Source organism: Phalacrocorax aristotelis, chromosome 3 (genome assembly GCF_949628215.1).
Source record: "Phalacrocorax aristotelis chromosome 3, bGulAri2.1, whole genome shotgun sequence".
Taxonomy (NCBI): domain Eukaryota; kingdom Metazoa; phylum Chordata; class Aves; order Suliformes; family Phalacrocoracidae; genus Phalacrocorax; species Phalacrocorax aristotelis.
Genome location: NC_134278.1, coordinates 127,407,750 through 127,431,011, shown reverse-complemented (window position 1 = coordinate 127,431,011; position 23,262 = coordinate 127,407,750). Strand labels below are relative to the sequence as shown.

General features: G+C 43.5%; 2 protein-coding genes across 3 annotated transcripts in view; one reads left to right on the top strand and one right to left on the bottom strand.

Annotated features, from left to right (window-relative positions):
- The first annotated feature begins 2,317 nt into the window (after positions 1–2,317).
- On the top strand, positions 2,318–10,008 carry AGT (angiotensinogen). Of its 2 annotated transcripts, none has more exons than XM_075089528.1 (5): positions 2,318–2,445; positions 4,816–5,635; positions 7,982–8,246; positions 8,680–8,824; positions 9,673–10,008. In XM_075089528.1, exons 2-5 carry the CDS (start codon positions 4,843–4,845, stop codon positions 9,862–9,864), a joined length of 1,395 nt encoding a protein of 464 aa, XP_074945629.1. In that variant the 5' UTR covers positions 2,318–2,445; positions 4,816–4,842; the 3' UTR covers positions 9,865–10,008. The 2 variants fall into 2 exon arrangements, with proteins under 2 accessions (XP_074945629.1, XP_074945628.1); XM_075089527.1 differs by having other exon boundaries at positions 2,360–2,445; positions 4,819–5,635.
- A 5,037-nt stretch (positions 10,009–15,045) lies between these two features.
- The window catches only part of COG2 (component of oligomeric golgi complex 2), a 32,399-nt gene continuing 24,182 nt past the window's right edge, over positions 15,046–23,262 (bottom strand). Inside the window, exons 15-18 of the mRNA XM_075089526.1 lie at positions 22,684–22,826; positions 20,480–20,619; positions 17,091–17,271; positions 15,046–15,487 (exon numbers count right to left, since the gene is read on the bottom strand). Of these exons, the coding sequence (XP_074945627.1) occupies positions 15,386–15,487; positions 17,091–17,271; positions 20,480–20,619; positions 22,684–22,826 (566 nt within the window). The 3' untranslated portion in view covers positions 15,046–15,385. The remainder of the gene's footprint in view (positions 15,488–17,090; positions 17,272–20,479; positions 20,620–22,683; positions 22,827–23,262) is intronic.

Here is a 23,262-nt window from a genome sequence, read left to right as displayed (position 1 = left end):
TGAGTTGGGGGCGGGGGAGAGGGAGGGAAGACTCCTGCGCTCCCCAAAGATATTGACAATTTTTTATCGACAGAAAACAATAGAACTGAGTGCACGGGCACCAAAAGAGCCCCAAAGGTCAACTTGGCCAAAACCCCTGAGAACTTTTAACTTAAACCTGAACTTGCTTTATGTGACAGAGCCACCAGAGTACCGCACAGGGGTAATCGTTCAGCTGCCTCCTGCTCCCCCTCTTCTGCAGGGCAGCGTCCCCTGCGGCCAGGGATGCTTGCCTTGGGGCTGGTGCCCACAGCAAAAGGAGACTACCAGGAGCTGCAGCATGACTTGGCCATGGACTGCAGGGGGGCTGGAAGCAGGAGGTGCTCAAACAATGCCCTCCAGGTGCTAAAGCAGCATTTCTGGATCCTGCATAGAGGCATAATGATTTCAGCGGAAAAAAAATGCAGTGGCTGCAGGTTATGTGATTTCCCCTTGCGGTGTTTATTTTCCACAGTAAACATGTAAGACTGGCAGCTGTTGTATATGTTATTAGCATTGCTTGTAGCTTATTGGCCAAAGTCAGTAATTCTTGTTAATAAGGATACTTTTCAGTGTTTAACAGAGCACAAGGTGCCTTTCATCGAAACAGCGTTGGTTTTTGTGTACTCAATACTGAGAGTACCAGGCCGGGTTTGCCTTTTCCCTGTGTTCAAGCCTCGCCTAGAAGGACATAGAAGGATGCAGTAGACCAGCTATAGCTCACAGGCACGCTGTGGTCTGGCCACTCGTGCACACCGCTGCTGCCTAGTGCCTCACGTGGACCCACATGGGTGGAGGTGCAGGAGACAGTTTTGGGCCGTGCTGTCACACGTCCCACCCACACCTTCACTGGTCTCTGAGGGACCAGCTTTCTCCCCCAGCCTGCCTGTGGGAAGGACTCTTTGGGGGAGAGGGGAAAGAAGGGGGATTGCAACCCGAAACCTCAGTTGTTCACTTAGCGTTCAGCTGAACAAAAGGCATTTTTAATGGGGGAACTACTTCTCCCGTTGCCTGGACCGTGGCTGGGCTGCATGCATTTTATAGCCGTCTGGAGACGGTACAAATGCTCAGGGACTGTTCTGTTGCCAGATGCTTCCTCGACTGAGATGCTCAGGCAGCAAGAGGGCTAAACACCTTAAATATATCAAGCTGTTTGTTTAAGCCTTGTGTGAGTGATAGCATGACATATGGGCCTGTGCTCAGAACCGCTTTCAAACCTCATTAGAGCTAAGGTAATCAGATCGTTTGAATGAAAAGCAGGGCTGCAGAGATAGAAATTTCCCACCCCTTTGGCATCAGTCACCTGGCACACAGCGCTTGGGCCGGCAGGACTTGGCTGTCCCTGTCTCCAGCTCCACCAGCTCTGACTGCCCAGGTGCACTGCAAACATCCCCCTCTCTCTGCTCTCTCCTTGAAGCCAACACGGAACTGGGCACCACAGTGCAAACCACCCCTGACTGGCCATCTAAAATCAGGGCACAGATGTTAAATCAGCCCTACTCCCATTAGAGCCATGGGATTTTAATTACTAACTATAACAGGGGCACTGAATGAGACCCAGTCTAACCCAACCGCTCCACCCCTGGTTTGATTCACTGTTTATTTGCTTAAAGAGGAAGAAGGGCCATGCCAGACTTGAGGATCGTTTCAAAAGCAGCAGAAAGACCTCCAAATCCCCACTCCCTTTCGCCAAATAGGACTTAGGAACCTGAGGCTGGAAGGGATGGTGTTTTGGTGATCTGGTTCTGGCAACTTAATTCATCTTACTTTCATCCTCTCCTTTTCAATGCATCTTGTTTTGAAGAGGAAAAAGAACAAGCTTTTGATGTTCTAGATAGGTCAAGAGGGAAAAAAGGGTAAAAATTGAGAGTTTAATCGTTTTACTCGCAGTAGCGTACATGTCCCACTCACTGATGGGTACCCAAGCTGCAAGGTAGAGATTAAAGGCAGTTTATCCAAGAAGAATCTGGTCCAACTGTACAACAAATACAGGTACAAAGAAACCTGCATTTCTTTGAGTCTAGCACAAAATGAGCTGAGTTATTTTCAGCTCCTATAATCAGTTCTTCTGCATAGTAAAATGCCTGCGTCTGCCAGTAAATGTGTAACTGCAGGCTGCACAGATGCGCTGGGTCCGGTTAAAGGTTGTGTATCCATCCGTGGAACTTTCTATGCAGTCAGTGTTAAGCCGTGCTCAGGTTTCATCGGGTCCTGTCTGGCCTGGGCTAACTTTTTTGGCCCCTCAGCCTGTGATGTAAAGTAGCTTTGCGCAATGCCACTGCGGACATGTAGAAAGGGCCCTCCCGTGGAAAGGGCATAAGTCCACCAGCCATCACACTGCACCGCTCCAGGGGGAAGAGGTGTTGTGAGGAGCCTGCCCAAGGTGGGACGGCGACGGAGGGGTGGCACACACCAGGACAGAGCCGGGTAAGCACGCTTACTGGATTTACTTTGATTGCCAATTTTTCAACTCACGTTTTCATGCTTTTCTGAAAGTCTCTGAGCTGACTTCTTTAGGGAAATAACCAACGCTGGCTTCCCACAGGCGGGGCCTAGTGTAAGTGCCGGCAGTGAGAACAGCCCCTCTTGTTTCTGCTCATGAGAAGAGTTGACATGGTGGCTCTGGCAGCCCTAGAGAAGTAACCACCAGCGCTGCCTAAAGGCACAGCCTGGCCGGGTGGCACAGAGTCATCCTCACTGTTGCTACGGGAAGCAGCATTAAGAAATGCTTCAAAAGAATTGTGTGGTGCATAGAACAGGGTGGAAAGGGCAGTGCCTTTCATGGCTTTTTAGGTTGTTTTCCTGAGCTGTCCCAATCTGGAAAACGCAGGGAGTGAACTAGAAATGCACAGTGGCTGGGCTAATTGTGAAGCTGAAGTTGGGAAGATGCTTCCCAAGATAATTTTTTAACAGGTCACGAGGAATGAGGAAGCCCTGCAGTGCTGCATGTCACCTGTTGCCAGTGGGGCTCCGGAGGCAAAGACATGTCAGGGAGCAAGGGGGATGGCAGCGCCGGCTGCCGTTGCCTACACCCTAGAGGATGGGGTGGGAGATAATGGGGAAGAGCAATATTTGGATGAAGGCACAGGGCTGGAGGTCTTCACCTGCATGCCTCTGGGGAGCAGTTTCAGGCCTGACCCACAGGCACCCACTAGGAAGATGCTCGGACATCCCAAGGAACCATCACAACAGCAGAAACTCCATTTGGGAACCAAGCTGTTAGATAGGAGCCTACAGTCTGGGGATGCAGAGGTGCACATTGGCAGGCATGTGCACTCAGCAAGGTATGCCTAATCGCCGAACACCCGCGCATCTCAGTTTTTGTATTTGCAGGAGAGTGGTGATACTGAAAACCAGAATATTATTAGGCATGAAACACTTGGGGATCCCTCAGTGAAGTGAATACGGTTACACATCATAAATCAGGCTGGGAAGGTGACAGATCTTGAATGGCTGGATTTAAAGCCAGACATCTCCACCCTGTGTAAATTAAAGTGTTGGTGAGCCAGACACTGCATTGCGTCCTCTCAAAAGGCTCAGGCTACCAGATTTACAGTACCTGACAGGCTGGTGTGACTTAAAAAATCTTGGAGAAAGAAGGTGGAGAGCAGAGCCTGGTTACCAGCAAGTCTGTTAGCATTTTGCTGATCCAATGAGCTCTGCAGAGCTTGGAAAAGGCACAAGAGGGTGAACAGAGCTACAGAAAACAAGAAATGACTAGTAGAATAAAAATACAGCTCTGACTAACGTCATTCTGGCCGATGATAAGTGTTATAGATGCATAATTTCCAGTGCACTTGGATTTCAAATGCACAAATTCAAAGTCATACACCAGAAATCCAAGGAAGGTATAGCAGAACCATTAGTTATTAAAATAATCAAATCTGGGAGAAGGTAGAGTTATAAAAATGCAAAAAATGTCAGTGTGTTTGCACATATATGTATGTATGTGTGCCCGTGACTTTCTCATTCCCAACGTGCACCAGCTCCTTTGTGTCAAAACACCGGTGACATCCACCTCCAGTAAAATTCTCTACTTCCCATCAGGAAAAACGAGAGCACCAGGTAGTCTTTTACTGCAGGAGAAGACTGCCTGTAAAGTAGAATAAAACTCATCTTACCCTTTCTAACCCTGTATTCCGATAAAGAAGGTGCTGTGAAAATGTTTTCAGTGTTACCACATTCGTATAAGGAAGCCTTGAGTGTGTTTGCCTAGAAGCTAGAATGAATGTTTGCACTGGGCTATGAAAACACAAATGCTGTGCTAGTGCCAAGTATTATGCTGACTAGACAGACAAAGTGGGATCATTCTGTGGTCGGACCTTAAGAGACCTGGTTTCCAAACCTGCTCTTCCCATGTAACAGCAGGCAAATTGCTTAGCCCGTCCGTGTCTCAGCAAGATTTAGTGCAGCAGTTTGCAGAGGTAGCTCTGACCAGCTCCCGGGAGCAACACTCTTGCGTTATTATAATGGTTTGCCAGTCCTAGCACATTCTAGTTTGCAAGCCTAACTAGTCAGCATGCACAACCATATTGCTTCCCATGCTAAACCCTTGGGGTACTGCAGCAGGTAATGGAGTCAAACCTGTGCTCAGAATTTCCCCACCTGCCACCACTGAAGCTGGTGACCATCCCACCCTGGGCTTTTCAGGGGGCACAGTCAGAACAACCAGCACTAAATACAGAAATTCCTGCCTTTGTAACTCCAACGCAGCACTAGCACCTCACCCTGCGAGTAAGAGAAACTGTATTTACGAGAGGCTGATCAGGCTTCTTTCCTCCCCACTTTTTCTTTCAGCAGACACCGTGGAAGCAATTTTTCAACATGAACCTGGCAGCGGACCTTCTCCGCATGTTGGTGTGCCTCACTGCAGTGACTTGTGACCGGGTCTACGTCCACCCTTTCAATCTGTTTTCTTTCGACAAGAGTACCTGTGAGGAGCTGGAAAGCCTGGTCCAGGAAGGAAAGAAAACTTTTGTCCCTGTCTCGATCGAGTCTCAAACCACACCTGCCTATGAAGATGACCTGAATGACAAGGACAAGCTGGAAGCCCCGAGCATGAGTGGCTCGGGGGGGCAGAAACTGAGCTACCTGAAGGACTTTGTCTACGTCCTGGGCGCGCGGTTTTATGGCAAGCTGCGGGAGGTGCGGCGGGGCGAAAACGTGCTCCTGTCCCCAACCAGTCTTTATGGCTCCTTGGCGTCTTTCTACCTGGGTGCCTCAAACCAGACGGCAGCTGATTTACAGGGTTTGCTGGGATTTGTTCCCCCCTCTGGAAACCCTGACTGCACCTCCAGGGTGGATGGACACAAAGTCCTTTCCAGCCTGAGGACAATCGAAAGCCTTATTAAGAGCAGGGACGAGGAGCTGCTCTTTTCCAAGACGCTCTGCCTGTTCTCTGCTCCCGGCGTGCCTCTATCCCAGCTGTTCGTGCAGGACTTGCTCCCCTCTGCTGATGCTCTCTATGCCCGAGCTGTTGATTTTACAAACCCAAACGAAGCAGCGAAACAAATAAACGCCTTTGTGGAGGCCAAAAGCAAGGGCCAAAGCAAGTGTTTACTGACAGACATCGATCCATCCGCCGACCTGCTGTTTGCAGTGGACGTCCGCTTGGCAGGTATGAGGCAGCACTGCTCGCTTTGGGGGCAGGCTGAGCTGAGGACCAGCAGCCCTGCTCTTGGGCAGGAAGCAAGGTCACACCTGGCCAGCGACGAGAGGGAAGGGCTCAGATGAAAGGCTGGACCGCTGCTCCTTGTACAGTGCCCTGCTCCCCACCGCTGTGCCAGGGGTCTTGCCTGCGCTCTGCCACAAGTCAGCAAGGGCAATGGGGAGGGGGTGGAGGGAGATGGCCTCTGAGAAATCTTCCTCAGCCAGGAAGCAAAGGATTAGGAAAGGTGTGGGAAGGTGAATAAGGAGAGTCATAGCTTTCCACAGAAAGTCATCCTCTTATTAAGCTTGTCAGGCTGGCATAAAGCCTGTATTACAGAACATGGAGATCTTCACCTGAAGCAGAGAGGTCCGACCTTTCTTTCCCGCACCCCCAAGTCAGTACTGCGCAGTACTCTCTTACTCTCCCAGGCTACTTCTTCACCCTGCGATTGACAGCCTCTTTCACTTCAGTTACCTTCCCTAGATTGTAAACACAGGTTTATTCCCTCCTGTGATATGGTTACTGAAATGCTGACCCATCCCACAGCCTGTGTTCTGATATGAGAGATCTCACTGTACGAAAACATTTCTTCCAAAGCGTCAGCTGTCACCTTCTTAGAAGGGATGCTCATCATCTCCAGTTTTCCTCGATTTACAATCCAGGTGTCTGAGGCAAAAACAAGGTTTCTTTAGTAAATACCTCTCTTCCATGTCCTAAAAACATACTGTAAGAAACAAATAGCTGTATTAAGACTACTAACATCTTTTTGAGTGCTTTCAGGGGAATGCACACCTAGTTACACGTCTGAGGGCGCTGATGCCCAGACCTTCACCTAGCAGAAGGCCGCAGGGAACCATTTCAAACACAGGGGAGCTGATTTGTCACAGTTCACAACTGGCACAGTATTAATGGACTCAGTCCCAAAGTCAATAGCAAAGCTTTGAAATTTTGCAGTATCTTTCCCAAGACTAATTAAAGCCAGTTATTATCCCACCTTGACACAGTTAGCAATCTGAATGCTCAATTATTTTTTTCCTTTTATTTAACTGTTAGAGTCTTGAATTTTGCTATCCTGTGAGGATAAATTCTGTAGGTTATACAGACCCTGTGAAAGCAGCTCCTTTCTGCTTGCATCCCTTGTTCTTATAAAGTAAGAAAAAAAAGGTGAACGACTCTGCTTCCTTATTCTTTTTTTTGCTTAGATCTTTCACATCTCCCACATGCTGCTTCTTTTTGGTGAAGTTATAGATGAAAGCGCCTAAATGCTCTATTTATGCAAGGTCATTTAAAAGGCAAGTATTCATATGCAAAACCACTTCTTACATATTTAATATGTTAGGGTCTGGCTTTTATCTGGATTTATTGGAGAATAGACTAGTTAACAGTACAGCCAGACCAGCTCCTATTTTATACCAGTATTAACTACTTTAATGCAAGGAGGTCCTTTCTTTACCACAACATATACATCTGTTTTCCTAATTCCACCAAAGAGCAATTTTTAGACTTCTGATCGTTGCCCTTCTCACTGATGGCAGTAGTTTCTTTAATGCCAACAGGACTATCTGCCTAAGGGGGCAACAGCACTGATCTGTGGCAGTGAGCAGATAACATGTTGAAAGGCAAAGCTGCACAGAAGCAGCAGGAGCTGAGAGCAAGGCTTCCCAAGCTTGTGAATTGGGTAAGAAAACTATATTAAGGTTTAGCAAGTGTTCAGCTACATCCTTTTTAACCTCCTTGGCTCAGTCAACACTTCAGTTCTATGCTTACTGCCTTCCCCATTGCTTTGGTTCATAAGATCGCCAAGGGTGAGACCTCAGCCAGAGCTTGCACTGCCTTCCCTCTCCCAAGCCCACCCGGCTGCCCAGGAGCACTCCTGCAGCAAGGACCGTCCCTGATGGGTGAGCTCGCAATGTGCCAGCACAGCTGCACATTGGAGGAAATCCAAGCAGACCCTCCACACAGGCCTACGGGCCACCCGGGAGCCCCTGGCAGCCTGTGAGGAAGCAGGCAACCACGCAGAGATACCGTGCCCAGGAAAGGCCACAAAGCCAGTAGAAATAGAGCAGCTTTGGCTGCAGTCCTGATGGTGCTTGTCCCTGTCCTGCGAGCCTACACCAGCCTCCGCCTGATGCTACCAGAAGGCATATTAAAAGGCAGAATACATATGTTTACAGTAGCTCAACATGATTTTATACACACAGCCCTTGCTAAAGCAGTGTGTTGATTTTAAACAAACATATACCTGCTAAGGGGCAGAGGGGAGGAGCGAAGAAACAAAAGAATCCATGTCTTCTTTCTCAATCTGTTTTTCAGTGACCATCGAGCAAGCCTCCCGGCTCAAAGAGCCTCAGGAATTCTGGGTGGATTCGCACACGAAGGTCTCGGTCCCGATGTTGTCAGTCACGGGGACATTCAAGTACAGAACTGACGCCAGCGGGAGTTTTTCTGTGGTGGAAGTCCCCATCAGCAAGACAGCGCTGCTGGTGCTGCTGCAGCCCGTCAATGGCAGCGACTTGGAGCATGTGGAGTCGGAGCTGTTGTTGCAGTCCTCGGCCTGGCTTCAGCCGCTGTCCCCGAGGTAGGGCTGGGGCCTACGGGTAGCCGCGCTGCGCCGGCCCGCCTGCTTGCTGGCCAGGGTCGGGTCCTGCTGGGGGGGGTTTAACACCGAGCAAAGAAACACCTGCAAGCCCAGGGTGCCTTCCCCCCGAGGGAGCTCAACTTCAGTGGGATCGGCTTTTCCCCTGGGGGTATTTCAAGGAAACAAGCGCCTCTTCCATAGCTGACAACACAGGACCCATGAAGTGGGATGATCTGGGATGTGGTAGCATACCTGGGGCAGATTTAGGATGACTCCCCACTTGGAAACTGTAACGTGACACCCATCAGCCCTTGGTAGCTGTTTGTCCCCACGTACTGAGCGCTTCTTGTGGCTGTTTTCACATGCCCATGCCCAAGGCCCACCATCCTTTCATAGTGGAGAGTATGTGCTCACGTGTCTCTATTTTCTGTAGAGAAATTAAATTAACGCTGCCGGAGTTGACAATAGAAGGCAGCTCCGACCTACAGGAGCTTCTTGCAGAGATGGGACTGCCTGCGCTGCTGGGGAAGGGAGCAGATCTCAGTAAAATTAGTGACGCCAATCTAACACTTGGAAAGGTACGGTTCACATTACTGGCATTTAAAAAATACACCTCCTGCTCAGTTTTAGCCTCTCTAACTGTATAAATTTACCTAGAACAAACCAGAGCCCTGCGGGACACGTGCTAGTAGGGGATTTTCCAGACGACTGAATGATAGCGAGTACTTTTTAGATTAATCCATCAGCGGGAACAGGTTCACTTTAAACTATCTAAATTTCGTCACTGCAGCAAACATTACAAGCAAGAGAGTTGAAGTTTAAGGTCTGAGCGTGCTAGGTACTCTGAGGACAAATTTGAGCTGGAGGTGGTAACGAATGCAGTCTGACACCTCCAGGCACTACAGCTGAAGCAAGTAGAAGAGGCCGCAGCTACTGGGCTGTGGAGGGTAATTTTCCATCACTTTGGGACTACTCCCAGAAATCGCAAACAGAGGCGCGTGCAGCACACCACCTCACCTGAGGAGAGGCTCCAGTGTTCAAGTCCCAAGGGGAAAAAGGGAGAGCCTGAAGGAGAAGGCTGTCTTTCATAAAAAGAAGGCAAATTCTGTTCCAGAAGTATAATTCGAGTGCCTTTGATTTTATTTTCTTTTTAGAAGGTGTCCTACCTTGGAAGTTCTGTCAGGGGCTTCAAGGGTACCAGGATTTCATACAGCCCAAGGGTACAAGCAGTTGTACAGCTTTTTCACATGTCACGGAACAAGTCTCCAAGGTCTTTTTTAAACACCCATGGAGTCCATCCTGTGCTGCTTACAGCTGATCTAAGTTACCGATTACTTCATGTGATAGAAAGCACTTAAACCCTCATTCATCTTTTCACTATTAAGCTCTGACAACACTGGATTTACTCATATGTTTTGCCTTACAGGTAATAAATAAAGCCTTTTTCAAACTGACCAGTGATGGAACAGATCAGCCAGAAGACCCCACAGCACAGAAGGAAGATTTGGTGTTCCTGGAAGTAACGCTGAACAAGCCATTCCTTTTGGCCGTTTTCGAAGAGAAGTCAAGGGCAATGCTTTTCCTTGGCAGAGTAACAAACCCACTGCACGGGCTTTAAAGGCGAGCACAGGGACAGGAACGATGCACATTTCCCATTACTTTTTTCTTATTCATCAGCTATTTTTATGGTCTGTTGAGTGCTCTACTTGGCTTTGAGATGAAGCAGGTAGTGTTTGAAATACAGCTTTTTTGAAAGCTAAAATATTGCAGTGTTTCATCCTTGTTCACCTATTTCACCTGAGGCGACTCAAACTCTTCCTCCAGCTTCTCTTCTTTCCTTATTCCCACTTTGTCTCCCTTCTGCCTCCAGCTCCCTTTTTTGCAGTGGGGACAAAGTAGTAGCCAGCAAGGCATTGACTTAAATAGCCAGTTTTCTAAGCACAAGCAACATTTACTATAGGAAGGTACAGAAAAGGAGCTCTTCGTTCCTTAAGAGGTCACTTTTTAATTTTTAGTTTGGTCAGTTTTGTAAGACAGAGCCCGTTTTAGGTCCCAGTGAAAGGCTTACAGTTATGCAGAGATTCCTAGCTTCATCAGCAACATTTTCCTTTAAAATGCTGCCAGCAGCATGGGCAGGCTTCGCTTGTCCCACTGAGACGAGATGTTTTTGCCTTGGAAGCAAAAACACATTTAGAGGAAGTTTCTTCTTTCTATAGCCCAGATGGATGAGTTCATTTCTTAACTCTATGGAAAAGCTAAAAATAGGGTTTGGTAGCATTAATGAACTGTGATGGATAAATTCTCAGAGCCTGACAGGATTACCTCCACGTTTTTTATTTTACTTTTTTTTTTTTTTTAGGAAAAAAACCCAAGGCCTACTATTCCAATACAATTCCATTCTTTGGATTACTTTCTAACCTGAGAGGCATTTATTAGTCTTATAGTGAAAAAGAACATTACTGGTTAGAGCCCAGATCTGTAAACTTCAACATATCCAAACCATATGTTCTTAAAAAATAGTATTAATGGCAATAATCAATACCAGTATAACCAGTGGATGTGCTGCTACACCTCAATAAAAGGTTTCAGTGGTCCAATCCAACCTTTAACAGACTCAAAAATTTTGAAACATTAAACTGGAACAACAGATTTTTAGACGACTCTTGAATTAGGAAGTGAAATCTTGGTACTAAGGAAAGTCTCTCTGTGGAACAAGGATTTCCATCTCACCTCCAGATTTGGCTTTAGCACTGATGACATTTAGAAAATAACCGCAAACCGCTTCGGTGTACGATGCTAGACGAATGCTCCAGAGCATGGTAGCTCATTGTCGTCCACAGTGGCCCAAATGTCTACCTAACCCAAACCCACTAATGCCAGGGGCTAGCTATCGGTGGCGGAGATATGCGAAATGCCCTTCTAGCTTAAGGGAAAAGACTAATAAATAACACAACTCACTCTCGAGAATACTAGGATTTCAAGTGCCATGATACAGCATCCATGTATTTATCCAATCATACTGTATGTATTCCAGATGCTCTAACATCTAAGTACGGTATTATATACAGAAGCAACTAACTACAAATATGCAGAGATGGAAAGATGCAAATAAAACCACTTCCAAGTTGCTTTGCCACAGTTCAATTGGGTTTATGTCCATAACTACATCCCTTGTTCTGGCTTCTGAAATTTGCTCCACGTCAGATTTATGTTTTTTGAGACAGTAAGTTGTAAATTATCACGCGATACAGCCAGCGACACAGCTATAAGCACGGGGGAGGCAGCTTCCACACGCTCATACTGATTTAAGAGTTATCGCATTTACTCTATTAAAGTCAGAAGGTAGCATCAGCCACAAGTAAGATTTCAGACCACAAGGTGTTCCACTTCTTTGGTGGAGATGTAGGGTAAGAGAAGGGAGCCCCTGGCCACGCTGCCAGTAAGTTCTGGGACGAAATGGCGTTATTCACAGGTAGCTGCTGCGTGCTGTTGGAGGACTCTGTTCCCCGTTCAGCAGTTACGGGCAGAAAATCAACCAAATAAAACCTACCACCCACAAAACCAAACACTTTCCGAGAAGAAACTTTGTGGCGGGGGGCACCTCTCCACTGACACCCTGGAGAAGCAAAGGAAGGAAGACAGGGCCGAGGCAGGGAACAAAAAGCATACTGGCCAGAGCAAGGGCTGGGAAGCGAGAGGTGCTGGAGCTAGTGCTACAGTACCAAAAAGATAAGCTATCTGTACATGTACCCATTCTCCTACATACTCCAACGGTAAAAAACAAACCCAAAAACCAACCAACCAGAAAACCCCACCCGGAAACCCCCGAACTAAAACTCTCTGCTTCCCCACCAATATATACTCCCCTGAGCCTTGTTCCTGGCATCACTTTTACATCTAAAATTATGGCATTTCATGCTGTTCGATCTCCTCCAGTTCCAACAAATTCCTCTGCCAGGCACAGGATGCACATCCCAAGCACCCTAAGCATCATCCACGCGCTGAGCTCTCAGCTGCAGCCTACAGCTCAACAGCTTAGTGAACGAAGCACCTAAACTCATGCTCTAACGGACGGGAGATTTGGAGAAAGAAAATCAAGACAAGGACAGGCTTTTAAAGTTTCATTGGAACAATGTAGTTTATCCCGGAGCATAGCTGACAATTATGCTGACAAGCTTAAAAAAAAAAAAAGATATCTAGGCAATTTGCTTCCTCACCCCTTCAGTTCAAGCATGAAGATACAACTGCTGGTGGAAGGAAATATTCCTCAATATTGAGAGGTCTGGCCAAATATACATATTGCTAGTTATGTTTTGGTGATAACGTTAACACACTCCGGCCCAATTCTGGTACAACCCACAAACTTGAGAATCCAATCACCATTTCAGAGCAGAGCATGCCACCACTCTTTCCCTCCTCAATGATATTATACAGAACCTCTTCCAGCTAAATCCCTTCCAGACTTAGAGAGGCATAACAAGTTTTCTGGAAGTCCTAGAAGGGAAGAAGAAAAAGGCACAAAATCTGCGATACTGTCATGAGGCAAAGTACACTTAAAAGAACACAAACTTGAGGAATAGAAGGAAGAGGATTAGTAGCAGGAGAGATCTCTATCAGAGCACACTTACGTGGCAGATCCTCTCCTCCTGACTGATCCGCAGTATTTGAAAGTGTGAAAAACTCATTTTACCAAAGACAAAGCCAATTCACACCTCTTCTTTCTTTCCACAGGGTTATCATGGAAGTTTTTACCCAACGTCATATTCCACTGAAAGAAAATTAAATGTTATTCAAGTGAACAAAAATAAAAGGTGGGGAACTGACATAAAACCAGTGATGTAGACATTTACAGCAATCATAGGACCATTCAATAATTTTGATTTCTAGACAATGTTATTTCCTGCCCCGAAATTAAAGCTGGTCTTCAATGGAAAAGAACAGAATTCAGCCTGCATACTCAGCAAGCTGATGACAACAAGTAGGAAGAGTTGTTATTGCAGGAAGATGTGGGAGATCACATGTGACAGAAGGGCAAGTAACCTTTCCATGCCTTTCTGGTCTGGTATGCAGATTGCATCCTCTTCCCCAACTGTGGGGGATACAAACAAAGCTGTTCTATCTTCAATCACTAGTATGCACAGAGCTTGGAATCTGCTACTTTTGCGACAGCTGTTACAGAAATCTAAATTTAGAGACACACATCTTCCGCAATACGAAGTTGCACAATGCATTTACAATACCACAATCTCAGTCTCAGACTACAACTCACATTTATTTTGTAATAAGAAAACGTCGTTGAAAACAACAGCAGCTACTGGCAGCAAGGCGCCTCTACTCCCAGCTCTTGACAAAAGCAAGTGAAGAGGTGCAGGGAGACCAAGCTTTCTAGGATCGCCAGTTAGAAGCCTAGAAAAATATAATAGACAACAAAATTCTTATTCTTTTGAAGAAGAGTTAAGTTCATTCAGCCCTTGGCTGGCTGAGAAGCTCCACGTCGCTGAATAAGACAAACAGACCTGATATCCGGCAAGTTGGTTTGCTTTGCTCTTTCCTTCTTCAGCAATAAATTTGGATGCTCTCTCAATTCTATGTGTTGCCATGAACAGAGAGATGCTAAGCAAATTAGAAGAGCCAAATCCTGCTCTCCATTACTCAGATTGAATGCAAGAACCACCAACATAATTTTAAGCAGCAGTACTTTTCCCATGGCCCCCCTTCATAAAATTTTAGAAAAAGTCAAAATTACCACCCATCCTAATCGCTTCAGAAGCGCAGTGTTTCCACAGTTGTGTCTTCTCAATTAAAATATGGTCAGTTCTCCCCTAGTGAGGAATAAAAGCCTGAATGCTGTGAAAGGCATGCTCACCACCACTTCAATGCTACGTAACAGCCATGTGCTACGAACTCCGTATCTTGAAGTACTTGGAAGATTTGCATCATCTTCAGCTCCCCCATTCAGACCCCAAGCTCTCTAAATACTTCAGGAAGAAATGGCTATTTTTTAATTACTAAACATGAACTAGAAATCCAGTGTTACATTTTCACAGGGTAAAAAAAAAAAGCAAACCAAAAAAACCCAACACACAAAACCCTGAACAAAACCTTCCCTCTCTCACACGGCGCATTCTCTCATTTCAAGGCCTCACATTCATCTCCAGCTGTCCCCAGACTGTGTTACCTGTCCCTCATATATCAAAGAGAAGCGTCAACAGGCAAATCACTCTAGGTTCAGGAGAGCTCTTTGTTAATCCTTCAACCATTTAAAACCCTAATAACACTTCCAAATTTCCTGCGATATAAAGATGCACCTTGTACTGAAGTAACTAGGTTTGAAGTTACAAGAATTCTACATGTATCCAGGCAAAAATATTCCACTGAATTCTAATAGACAATATAAGACAAATCTGAAATATGCCAACTCTGTATAAATTCTAGCTTAGTGAATTAAGTTTTAGTTTGAAGGCAAACAGGTAGCCTGAATGTAACAGCCAGTAAGTGACACTGATACTAGAAATTATGTTTGAAATTTAAAGTGTGAGCTTTTTTATGCAGCACGTCTCACCAACAAGGACCACAGGAAAACTGAACCAGTAAAATGAAAACATTCAAAACCCAGACAAGAGCTGATGATATTCCATGATGAGGGAAAGCAGGTAAGTGCAAAGCAGTAACAAGAAATAGATTCCTATTCCTGTGAGCATTCTCTTCATTCCAAAAGAGCTGGAATAAAGTCTCTTTGAAAGATTTTTGACAGCCATCAATGAATACATTTGATTCAAAAACATAGGGGACATCAAAAGTTAGGAAGACAATTTATTACACATTATTTTCATCATATAAGTTCATTCTTCTACATTTTAAAGTGTACAACAAAAATAAAAAAAATCCATTTTCTTCCACTTCCATTCTATAGCAGAAAGTTTAGAACTTTTGATTGCTTTCCATATAATGGAAAACTATGGAAAATTCTCAGTCTTTTGGTGAAACGAGCCTATCTTGACAGAAGATGCACTGATTTGTTGCTCGAGATACATTAGGAAGCACTTCATTGCTACTTATTTGGTAAAATAAAGAAGAGTTAAATTCTCTCTTTCTTTTAGGGACACTGTTTATCTTCAGTCACATGCTTTCAAAAATATCTAGGATTGTTCCGCTGTAGCCTGATCCTTGGCAGTTAGAACCAGCTCTGTAAGGGCTGAAAAGCTTTTTATGCTGCTCGTTTCCAGTCCCATCTTTTGTATCTAAAAAGACACAGAAGAAACGTTAATTTTCTTTACAACATCAAAAGCTCATTAATGATTCTACTTAAACCATTTAGCAGAGCATACGTTTTGCCCTGCATCGACGTGGGGCAAAACAACACAACTGCATATAGTGAACGCTATAAAAAAACAAATTTCTATCCAACTTTAAGTCTTTCCAGTTAATGTAGTGTCTTGCGGGAAAATATTTAACCATCTTCCAGGGAACTTGTAACTAAAGCCAGTTGGAATTTTTCCAATGAAACAGTCAGAAAGAGAAACTTGGCTGTAAATTTGTTTTTAATGCATTGATTTCAAATGAAATTTTTTTCAAACTCCAAATGATGTTTCTGGGCAAAATTTGAAAGGTAAACATGAATAAATCCAAGAACAGCAAACAGCATGATGATGAAAGCATTTCAATAAGCTGCGAGAGCCTATGGTTCTAGCCTCGAACTTCCTGGGAGATGAAAACAGCTTTACAAATAAAGAGGTTGCTACGAGTCGTTTCTTACCCAGGAAATATATTGCTCTGACAATTAGAAAAATACGGCCATGAGAAAACTAAGACTGCACTGAAAAAGAAAAATCTAGACCTAAATAAAACCATAATGAAATGATTCTGAAAAAGGTGTTTACTGCTGGAACTCACTGTAGTGTTCACATGTACCAAAACAGCTCCCAAATGATTATGAATAACCTAGCCCAGTCCAGCTTAAATTCACATTGCAGTGATGTTAGCGCACATAATAGGAATAAGTCCCAAACCAGTCAAATAATAGTTCTTGATTGTAAGATTTCCGTACTTCCACCCAAATCTTCTTCCTTTATGCTATGTCTCAGATATGAGAAAGGCACCTGCTCGCACACAGGCAGACTTTACCTGTTACAATGCATCGACAGCATCTGCTCATAACCAAGACTGATGACAACTGCTTGGCACGTAATGATACGGACTTGCACTTGGAGGTTTGTTTATTTCTATATACAATTTCCAAAACTAAATGAGCACAAAACAGTATGCTTATACAATTTGATGTAGCTACTGCACACATTTCCTGGAATATTTTCTTCTTTTATTTGCTGTTATTTAAGGTTTCGTATTTGGCACTGAAACAAACTTACAGTTATGAACCACAACAAATAAGGCTAACTCTTCACAGCTCTTGGGAACAGACCCTTGACTGCAGTAGTAAGCCAAGGCTGGAAATATCCAGAGAGAAGGCAAACAGAAGCAGGGCCATAAAGACATCAGAGTTATGGAAGGTCCCTGCCCTCCAATCTGTCCATACAGTGTTTCTCCTCTGTGCTTCTAAGCACCAAGCAGTACTTGAATTTTCAACAGTAAGAAATACAAGGTTTGCATTTGTATTAGAAAGCACAGGAAAGCATGCATTGCTCAGGTGGCAGCTACAGTCACCAAGGTCTTGAGTCACCTCCTTTATACAGCTGTGATAAAACAAAGCAAAAAGCTCAAAAACCAAAACCACAGCGACAAAGTTTTCAAGACCAAAAAAATAAGCCAAGCTTCCCTTCCTTCCTCTACCTCACTCCCTTCCAAACCCAGTAATAATAGTAAACAAACTTGCTTCTCATAACTTACTTGTTCTCCAAAATACTCAACGTCTAGGGCCAGCTGCAGTCGGATTTTGTTATCATCACTCATGCCTCCATTCGTGCCAACAGGGTTTGATGTTACAGTTCTCCTGGCTTGCTTCAACCTTTTTAGACTCTCTTCCATTTTCTTAACAGAACTTAGCACATCAGATACAGTTTCATAATACCTAAATTAAGGAAGGTTAATGAGAAAGCAAAAAATTACAATTTTACAGAAAATCCTACTTCATACACAACAGTACATCACCGGCCCTGAGAAAAATGCTGAACACTGCTGCGAGGAACGGTTTTCCTTGTGAGGAAGCTACTTATGTTTTCATCATTATCAATTAATCAGTATTTCCATCATTAGTTCTAGAAGTCAATCTGAAAATCGCCATTCAGTGTTGAAGCCTCCTTCTCATCTCATTTTTGACCTGTTCAAGATGTTTCATCTCAACAGAGACCACAGAATGCAATTGCTCAATTTCAAACAGTCTGGATCAGCCTCTGTTTACAACCAGTAGAGCACTAAGTAAAATTTCTTTTACAAACAGGACAAGAATAACAGCCTGACAAACCAAAAAATTGCATAGTTTTAGACAAATTTAAGTGTATGTGTACATGAGAGCATGCAAGTGCACACCAGTCAGAAAGGCCAATTTCTAAAACGAAGAAACTGATCTAAATAGGACTCTCAGGAAGTTGGCAGGAGAAGTCAGAAGAACACTAATGCCAAGTTAGAAATGGTATAGCTGAAATAGAACATTGCTTCCCACATACTGGGATCCACATTAAAGAAAGCATGGAATCAAACAAGGTGAACAAATCAACTAATCAACGAAATTTCAAAAAGCCTTACGGGCTGAAATCCCATGCTGAAATGGGAAAGGCATAATATCATGTAAATTAGCTAACAGATGCCCAAGACAGTGACTTGGTAAAAACAGCTAAGAGGAGAAAATAGAGCAACAATGGGAAATTAGAAGATCCATAAGAGAAGTGACCAGACCAGTTCTATAATTTTCTAAAATCAGTAACTTTCAAAGAGCCTCTCTCTGACAGTGATCAAACTATTCCTGTAAGAATTAAGAAAGTTGAAAGAATCCTCCCAATGCTTACTTCTAAACAGGGAGGCAACAGAAAGCGAGCAAGCTTTCTAAAGAGACGATTAGATAGGAATGGCTAAAGAAAAAGTGCTTGTCAGTGCCACGGAAACCATTTCAAGATACCATTCTACAAGAAGTAAAAGCATACCAATAAAAGTCAACCGTGCTCTCTCTCCATATCTTGGTTATTTCCCAGACCCACTCACTTGTGAAGACCTCCTATTTCTGCTGTACTTAGAAGTTCATCTGCCTTTAAGCAAGTTTAGTCCCCAGTGATTTTTTTAACCAGAGCTTATTATGCTCTTTTCTGTTTTTCTTATCTGGATGCAAAAAAGATATCGTCACATAATCCTAGTGTGAAATTAACTTAGTTACTTGCAGTTTCTTCATTGAGAAAGCAGGGGCAAGACTACTCTATTGAAGAAATTCAGTTTATTTGTCTCTTCTCTTGTTCAGTGAGGATAAGACATTTTAAAACAAACTGATAAAAATAGTAACAACAAATCATGAGAACAGAATTCAACAGAAAGATCTAAGGAATTGACAAACGAAGCCACCAAATCTACTCCTGTGTTTAACCATTACCGTAGTGTTTAACCTCGCACTTAAGTCAGTTTTAGTAACACTGACACAGAAAGTGAGAAACTGCTTTTTCTGGAAAAAAAACCCCACAATTCTAGATGGATCCAAGAAACTACAGAACAGCTCCTTACTTTCAGTGTGGTGTCACCAGGTCTACTGCACTTTAAAAGCAAGGCTTAGTAGACACAGCGAGGTAGACAGACAAGAGTTACTCTAAGATATTTCAGCTCTCCAAGCATGCGACTTGACATTCCAGAAGTCTTTGGAGTCCTTCAGCAATGTTATTTAAACAAACATAACTGCTCTTTATGGACTAAACTGGTCAAAAGAAAAGACACCAGGCTTGAATAAGCAGTTTTTGTGCAAAATGGAAATGACTGGTGGAATCCAGACCAATCTATGCTTAGCCCTGTCCAAAATACGTAAGAATAATTTTAAGGACAGTTAGTGAATATTTGAGCGTTAAAACTGTCTTACAATTTTAAGTTTATTCTGAATAACCAAAAAAGTGACTGCAAAGTGCTGCAGATGCATTGGGCATTAACATGAACCTGAGAGGTGCCAGAGTGGAGCAGCAGGGAGGGATGAGGAGGCAAAGGGCAGGAAAGGACTCACGTTCTGACTACAATTCAAAGCCTCAGAATTATGTGGCTAATTCTCAGCAAACATCAATCCAATGCTCAGCAGCACCCACATGCTAAGAATGGGAATAGGTAAACCATGTGAGGACAGAGAAACCACCAGCATCACACTTTAACCAGTATGGACTCTTTTGATCATATCACCTATGATCCGAGGGGACAAAGAAGAACAGCAAACAGCACCTATACAGATGGGAAGAAGAAACAACAATATAGGCTAAAGGGACTCTTTAGTCTGAAGCAAGATTACAGAGATATATAAAATTACAACTGTCACAAGGAATAAATTATCCATAATGCAAGAAGTAGGGGGTATCCAGGGAAATTATCTGAACTTCCCAACAAAGGCAAGTATTGCTTTCTCATGTTACATAGTTCAACCGGTTGAACTCACAGAATGCAACAACCCACAGCAGTATGAATTTAAAATACAGCTAGACAAAAAGAAATAAAATCCATTAAGGAACTTAATGCAGATGGATATTCATGTTGAAGAAGTCCTCAAGATGCTGACTAGGAAATAGAAGATCTATTAAAGAAAGCATTGCTTTATGACTGCCTTATTAAACTGTGAACCGCTGGGTCTTTAAGAGTTAAAAAAATCCAGGTGGCTTTTTTTTAAACCGCTAAGAAGTTAGATAATCATTACATACATTAAAACAGTAAAAGGAAAATAGAACTCAACTTTCTTGAAAATGCGACCATTGTTCACTGAAAATAACATGAGGTTAAGGTCTCATATCAATTCTGAGACAAAATGCAAGTTTTCAGTTCACTGTTGCATTACTAGAGCTAAACAATTTTTCCAATGCCTCACCCCCAATGCCATGGTTTGCACAGATCTGAGCAGAAGTCAGGTCTCTGGATTCCCTGCCCTGCTTTTCATCTGCGGAATACACAACACCAGAGTAAATCTGAAGAAATACAGCCTGCCAAAAGAGCGATATATTCTTGTTTTCTTTACAGTTGTGTTAATTCATAGTTGTGTTTTTTTTTCCTGTGCCCATTCAATGGACACTAGACTTTTTAGTTAACCCAAAGAATGTTTCGTATGGTTCTCTTACTTCTGTGTGCTTTCAGAGAGGGCACCTTCCAACCATTGATGAATCACGGGCTGCTTCAATATATCTTTGTATTCGTTCTGCAGTCGGTAGAAGGGCTTAAGAGCACTGTCAACATAAGGTGAAGCTTTAGTTGGGACCTCCTGGTAGATGACAGAGAAAGAAGGCAGGGAAAAAGAGCCAGTAATTTACTTACTGAAAGCATTGACGCTGAATTATAACACATATATAAAATGCTAAGCCTGTACCTAAGCAAATAGATACATACTCCATTCGTGACATAACAATGAAAAGGTCATCATACACAGGAAAGACACCAATCACAAAACCATTCAGTATTGTTATACTATGGGATGTAATCTAGAACAAGGTTCCAAACGACTAAACCTTTTTGGGAGGTGCCACTCCTATTATCAGGGCATGATCCTGAACACACTTTCTGCTGATTTCCGAGAAAGCTGAGCAGACTCAGTGTCTACAACAGCCTATTATTCTTTTGTTAAAATACCTACTATTTCACACTAAACTTCGCTAAACTGAAGACATTGTTCCTTCTGTTCTTATACCATTCTGCTCCCTCAGTATATTTTCCAGACGAACACTTTTGGGATAACCAATATGCCCTCTCTATCTTCCTCCCAGCTACTTTTGGTTGCAGAATGCTTCATCTCGAGGGATGATCCACACACAGCTCGGATGAACTTCATGCATTGCAAAGCAACAGAACATATCCAGGGTACACAAAATCCCTGACACCTGAAACACCTCATTAACCTCTTAACAGTTCCAAATCTTAGAACTTGGCCAAGCAAAAGTCTGTCCACATCCGATTCCTGCAAAGACTATCCTCATGCCAAATTCTGAATTCTGCTGTAAAACAAAATATTGGAATGTAATAAAAAAAGTTGCCAGAACTTAACATGACTGTAATAATGTACCTTCTCTACCCAAGTTGTCATGTTCCTGTTTATCAGTTCAGGCTTCGTACCACATAAAGCCAGTTAGACTGATGCACTCACACTCATGGAGTACAGAGCTCAAGCTAGCAACTCGACTGAACTTTAACTCTCTGTTGAAGACAGAACAATCTAGTCACTACACAGATTAATTTATTAGCCTTGAGGTTGTTTCTTCTTTTTAAATACAATTTTTCATTAAGTACATCTTTAAAACTAAGACTGTGAGAAACTCTAGTAAAAAACTGAAGTCATAAACTACTCCCTTAGGAACAATTTCTCTTCCAGCTTACCCTAAATGTTTACCACCCAAAGGAAATTTAATATCCTTGAAAGCAGTAGACTTAACAGCTCTAATTTTTTCCATTTAGCCATTGGAGAAGTACAGCCTCGTTGGTGGCAGTGCAGTTTCCTCATGATAGCCAGGAAAGTGCTTTTGTTTTGGTGAATCAAGGCAACCCTCCTCCCACCTCCAACCAAAACCACCCCACAAACAAGCAGGGAGAGTGTGTAAGGGGAGAGGGGTGAATGGGAAAGAATTGCGGTGTTGCCCATTTAAGCCTGCCTTCTGTGTTCAAATTAGGCAAGGATGTGGTAGTCTGTGGTTCCCATTACTCAAATTTTTCTCTGTTGCCTGAATGATACCAAGCTAACTACCAACACGACTGGCAAAGGCAAGTCACAGTAGCAGAACAAGCCAAGATCAGACAATTGGTTTCGGTACTGTATTTCACCATTACTTTTTATTAGTTTCTCAACAAATTACTCTTTTTAGCCATTCTTGTCTTTTTCCTTCTGTGCAAGATACTTCTTGAGTCAAATCCAAGCAGCTGGCTTGCTGGGAAGGAGTTTCTTAACATAGCAGGCAAAAGCGTCATCCTCCCAAAAGAAGCCTGCCACTCAGCAGCACTGCATCTTACGGTATATGCTATGACATGAGGGAAACACGTTTATTCTCGTTAACCCTTATTCTTTGCACTTCAACGGTTCTACTCTTTGCCCTTCCTTCTATCTCAGGCCTGTGCCCTCATCATTGTTACACGACCTGAAGACTTGAAAATACCATATTTTTTTTCCCCTTTGCAATGAGGTAAACAGTACATCACTAAATTATCTCAAGGTATTTAAGAGGGCTCTTGACTGCCAAGCAGAGACGGACAGGCCTGAAGAACTCATAAATATACTGCCCAGTTAACATTTTTAGCATAGGCCTATCTGATATTTGTTTTTTCATCTGCAACCAGCACTGACCTTATTGGTTCTCCTATATAACCTTGGAACTTCCAGTGCACTCTTCAGGTAAGCGAAGGAGGACTCACTGAGATCCTGGATAATCCTGTTATTCAAGGTAGGCACGCAGGCTGATAAAGAAGTCTTTGAGTCTTCCAAGGCTCCTATTGAAGTAAAAATTCTAAAGTTTAAACTGAGCTACTCTGCCCAATCACAACATAAATTATGTGAACCCCTCCCCCAGTCTCACTCACTGCCCTAGATGGCTGTCGGTGTCAAGTACAGGATGCTTGCTAAATAAAAACACACCAGCAATTTATATATAAAACATCACCAGTAACATCAACTATTCCTCAGCCAGAAAAAACAGATGGAGGGAAGAAAAAAAGAGGTAAACTAACATTCTCCAGGTTCACAGGTTTTTCAGTATTACCAATGTAGCAATGGGCTTGAATCAAAAGGCTCTGACCTACCAAGGAAACTGTGGTTGTGAGGTCCTTTCTCACAGTATCTAATTTCCTATGGCGTGACTGGAACATGATCAACTCAGTTGTGACTGACAACAGACCATCTACTGAGCAGGGGGTTGTGCACAAGCTC

Bases quoted from the DNA above. Each gene is read 5' to 3' on its own strand.
- AGT (XM_075089528.1), top strand. From the start codon at position 4,843: ATGAACCTGGCAGCGGACCTTCTCCGCATGTTGGTGTGCCTCACTGCA. The intron at 5,636-7,981 runs GTATGAGGCAGC...TCTGTTTTTCAG, and splicing joins AGTGGACGTCCGCTTGGCAG to TGACCATCGAGCAAGCCTCC. The intron at 8,825-9,672 runs GTACGGTTCACA...TTTGCCTTACAG, and splicing joins CCAATCTAACACTTGGAAAG to GTAATAAATAAAGCCTTTTT.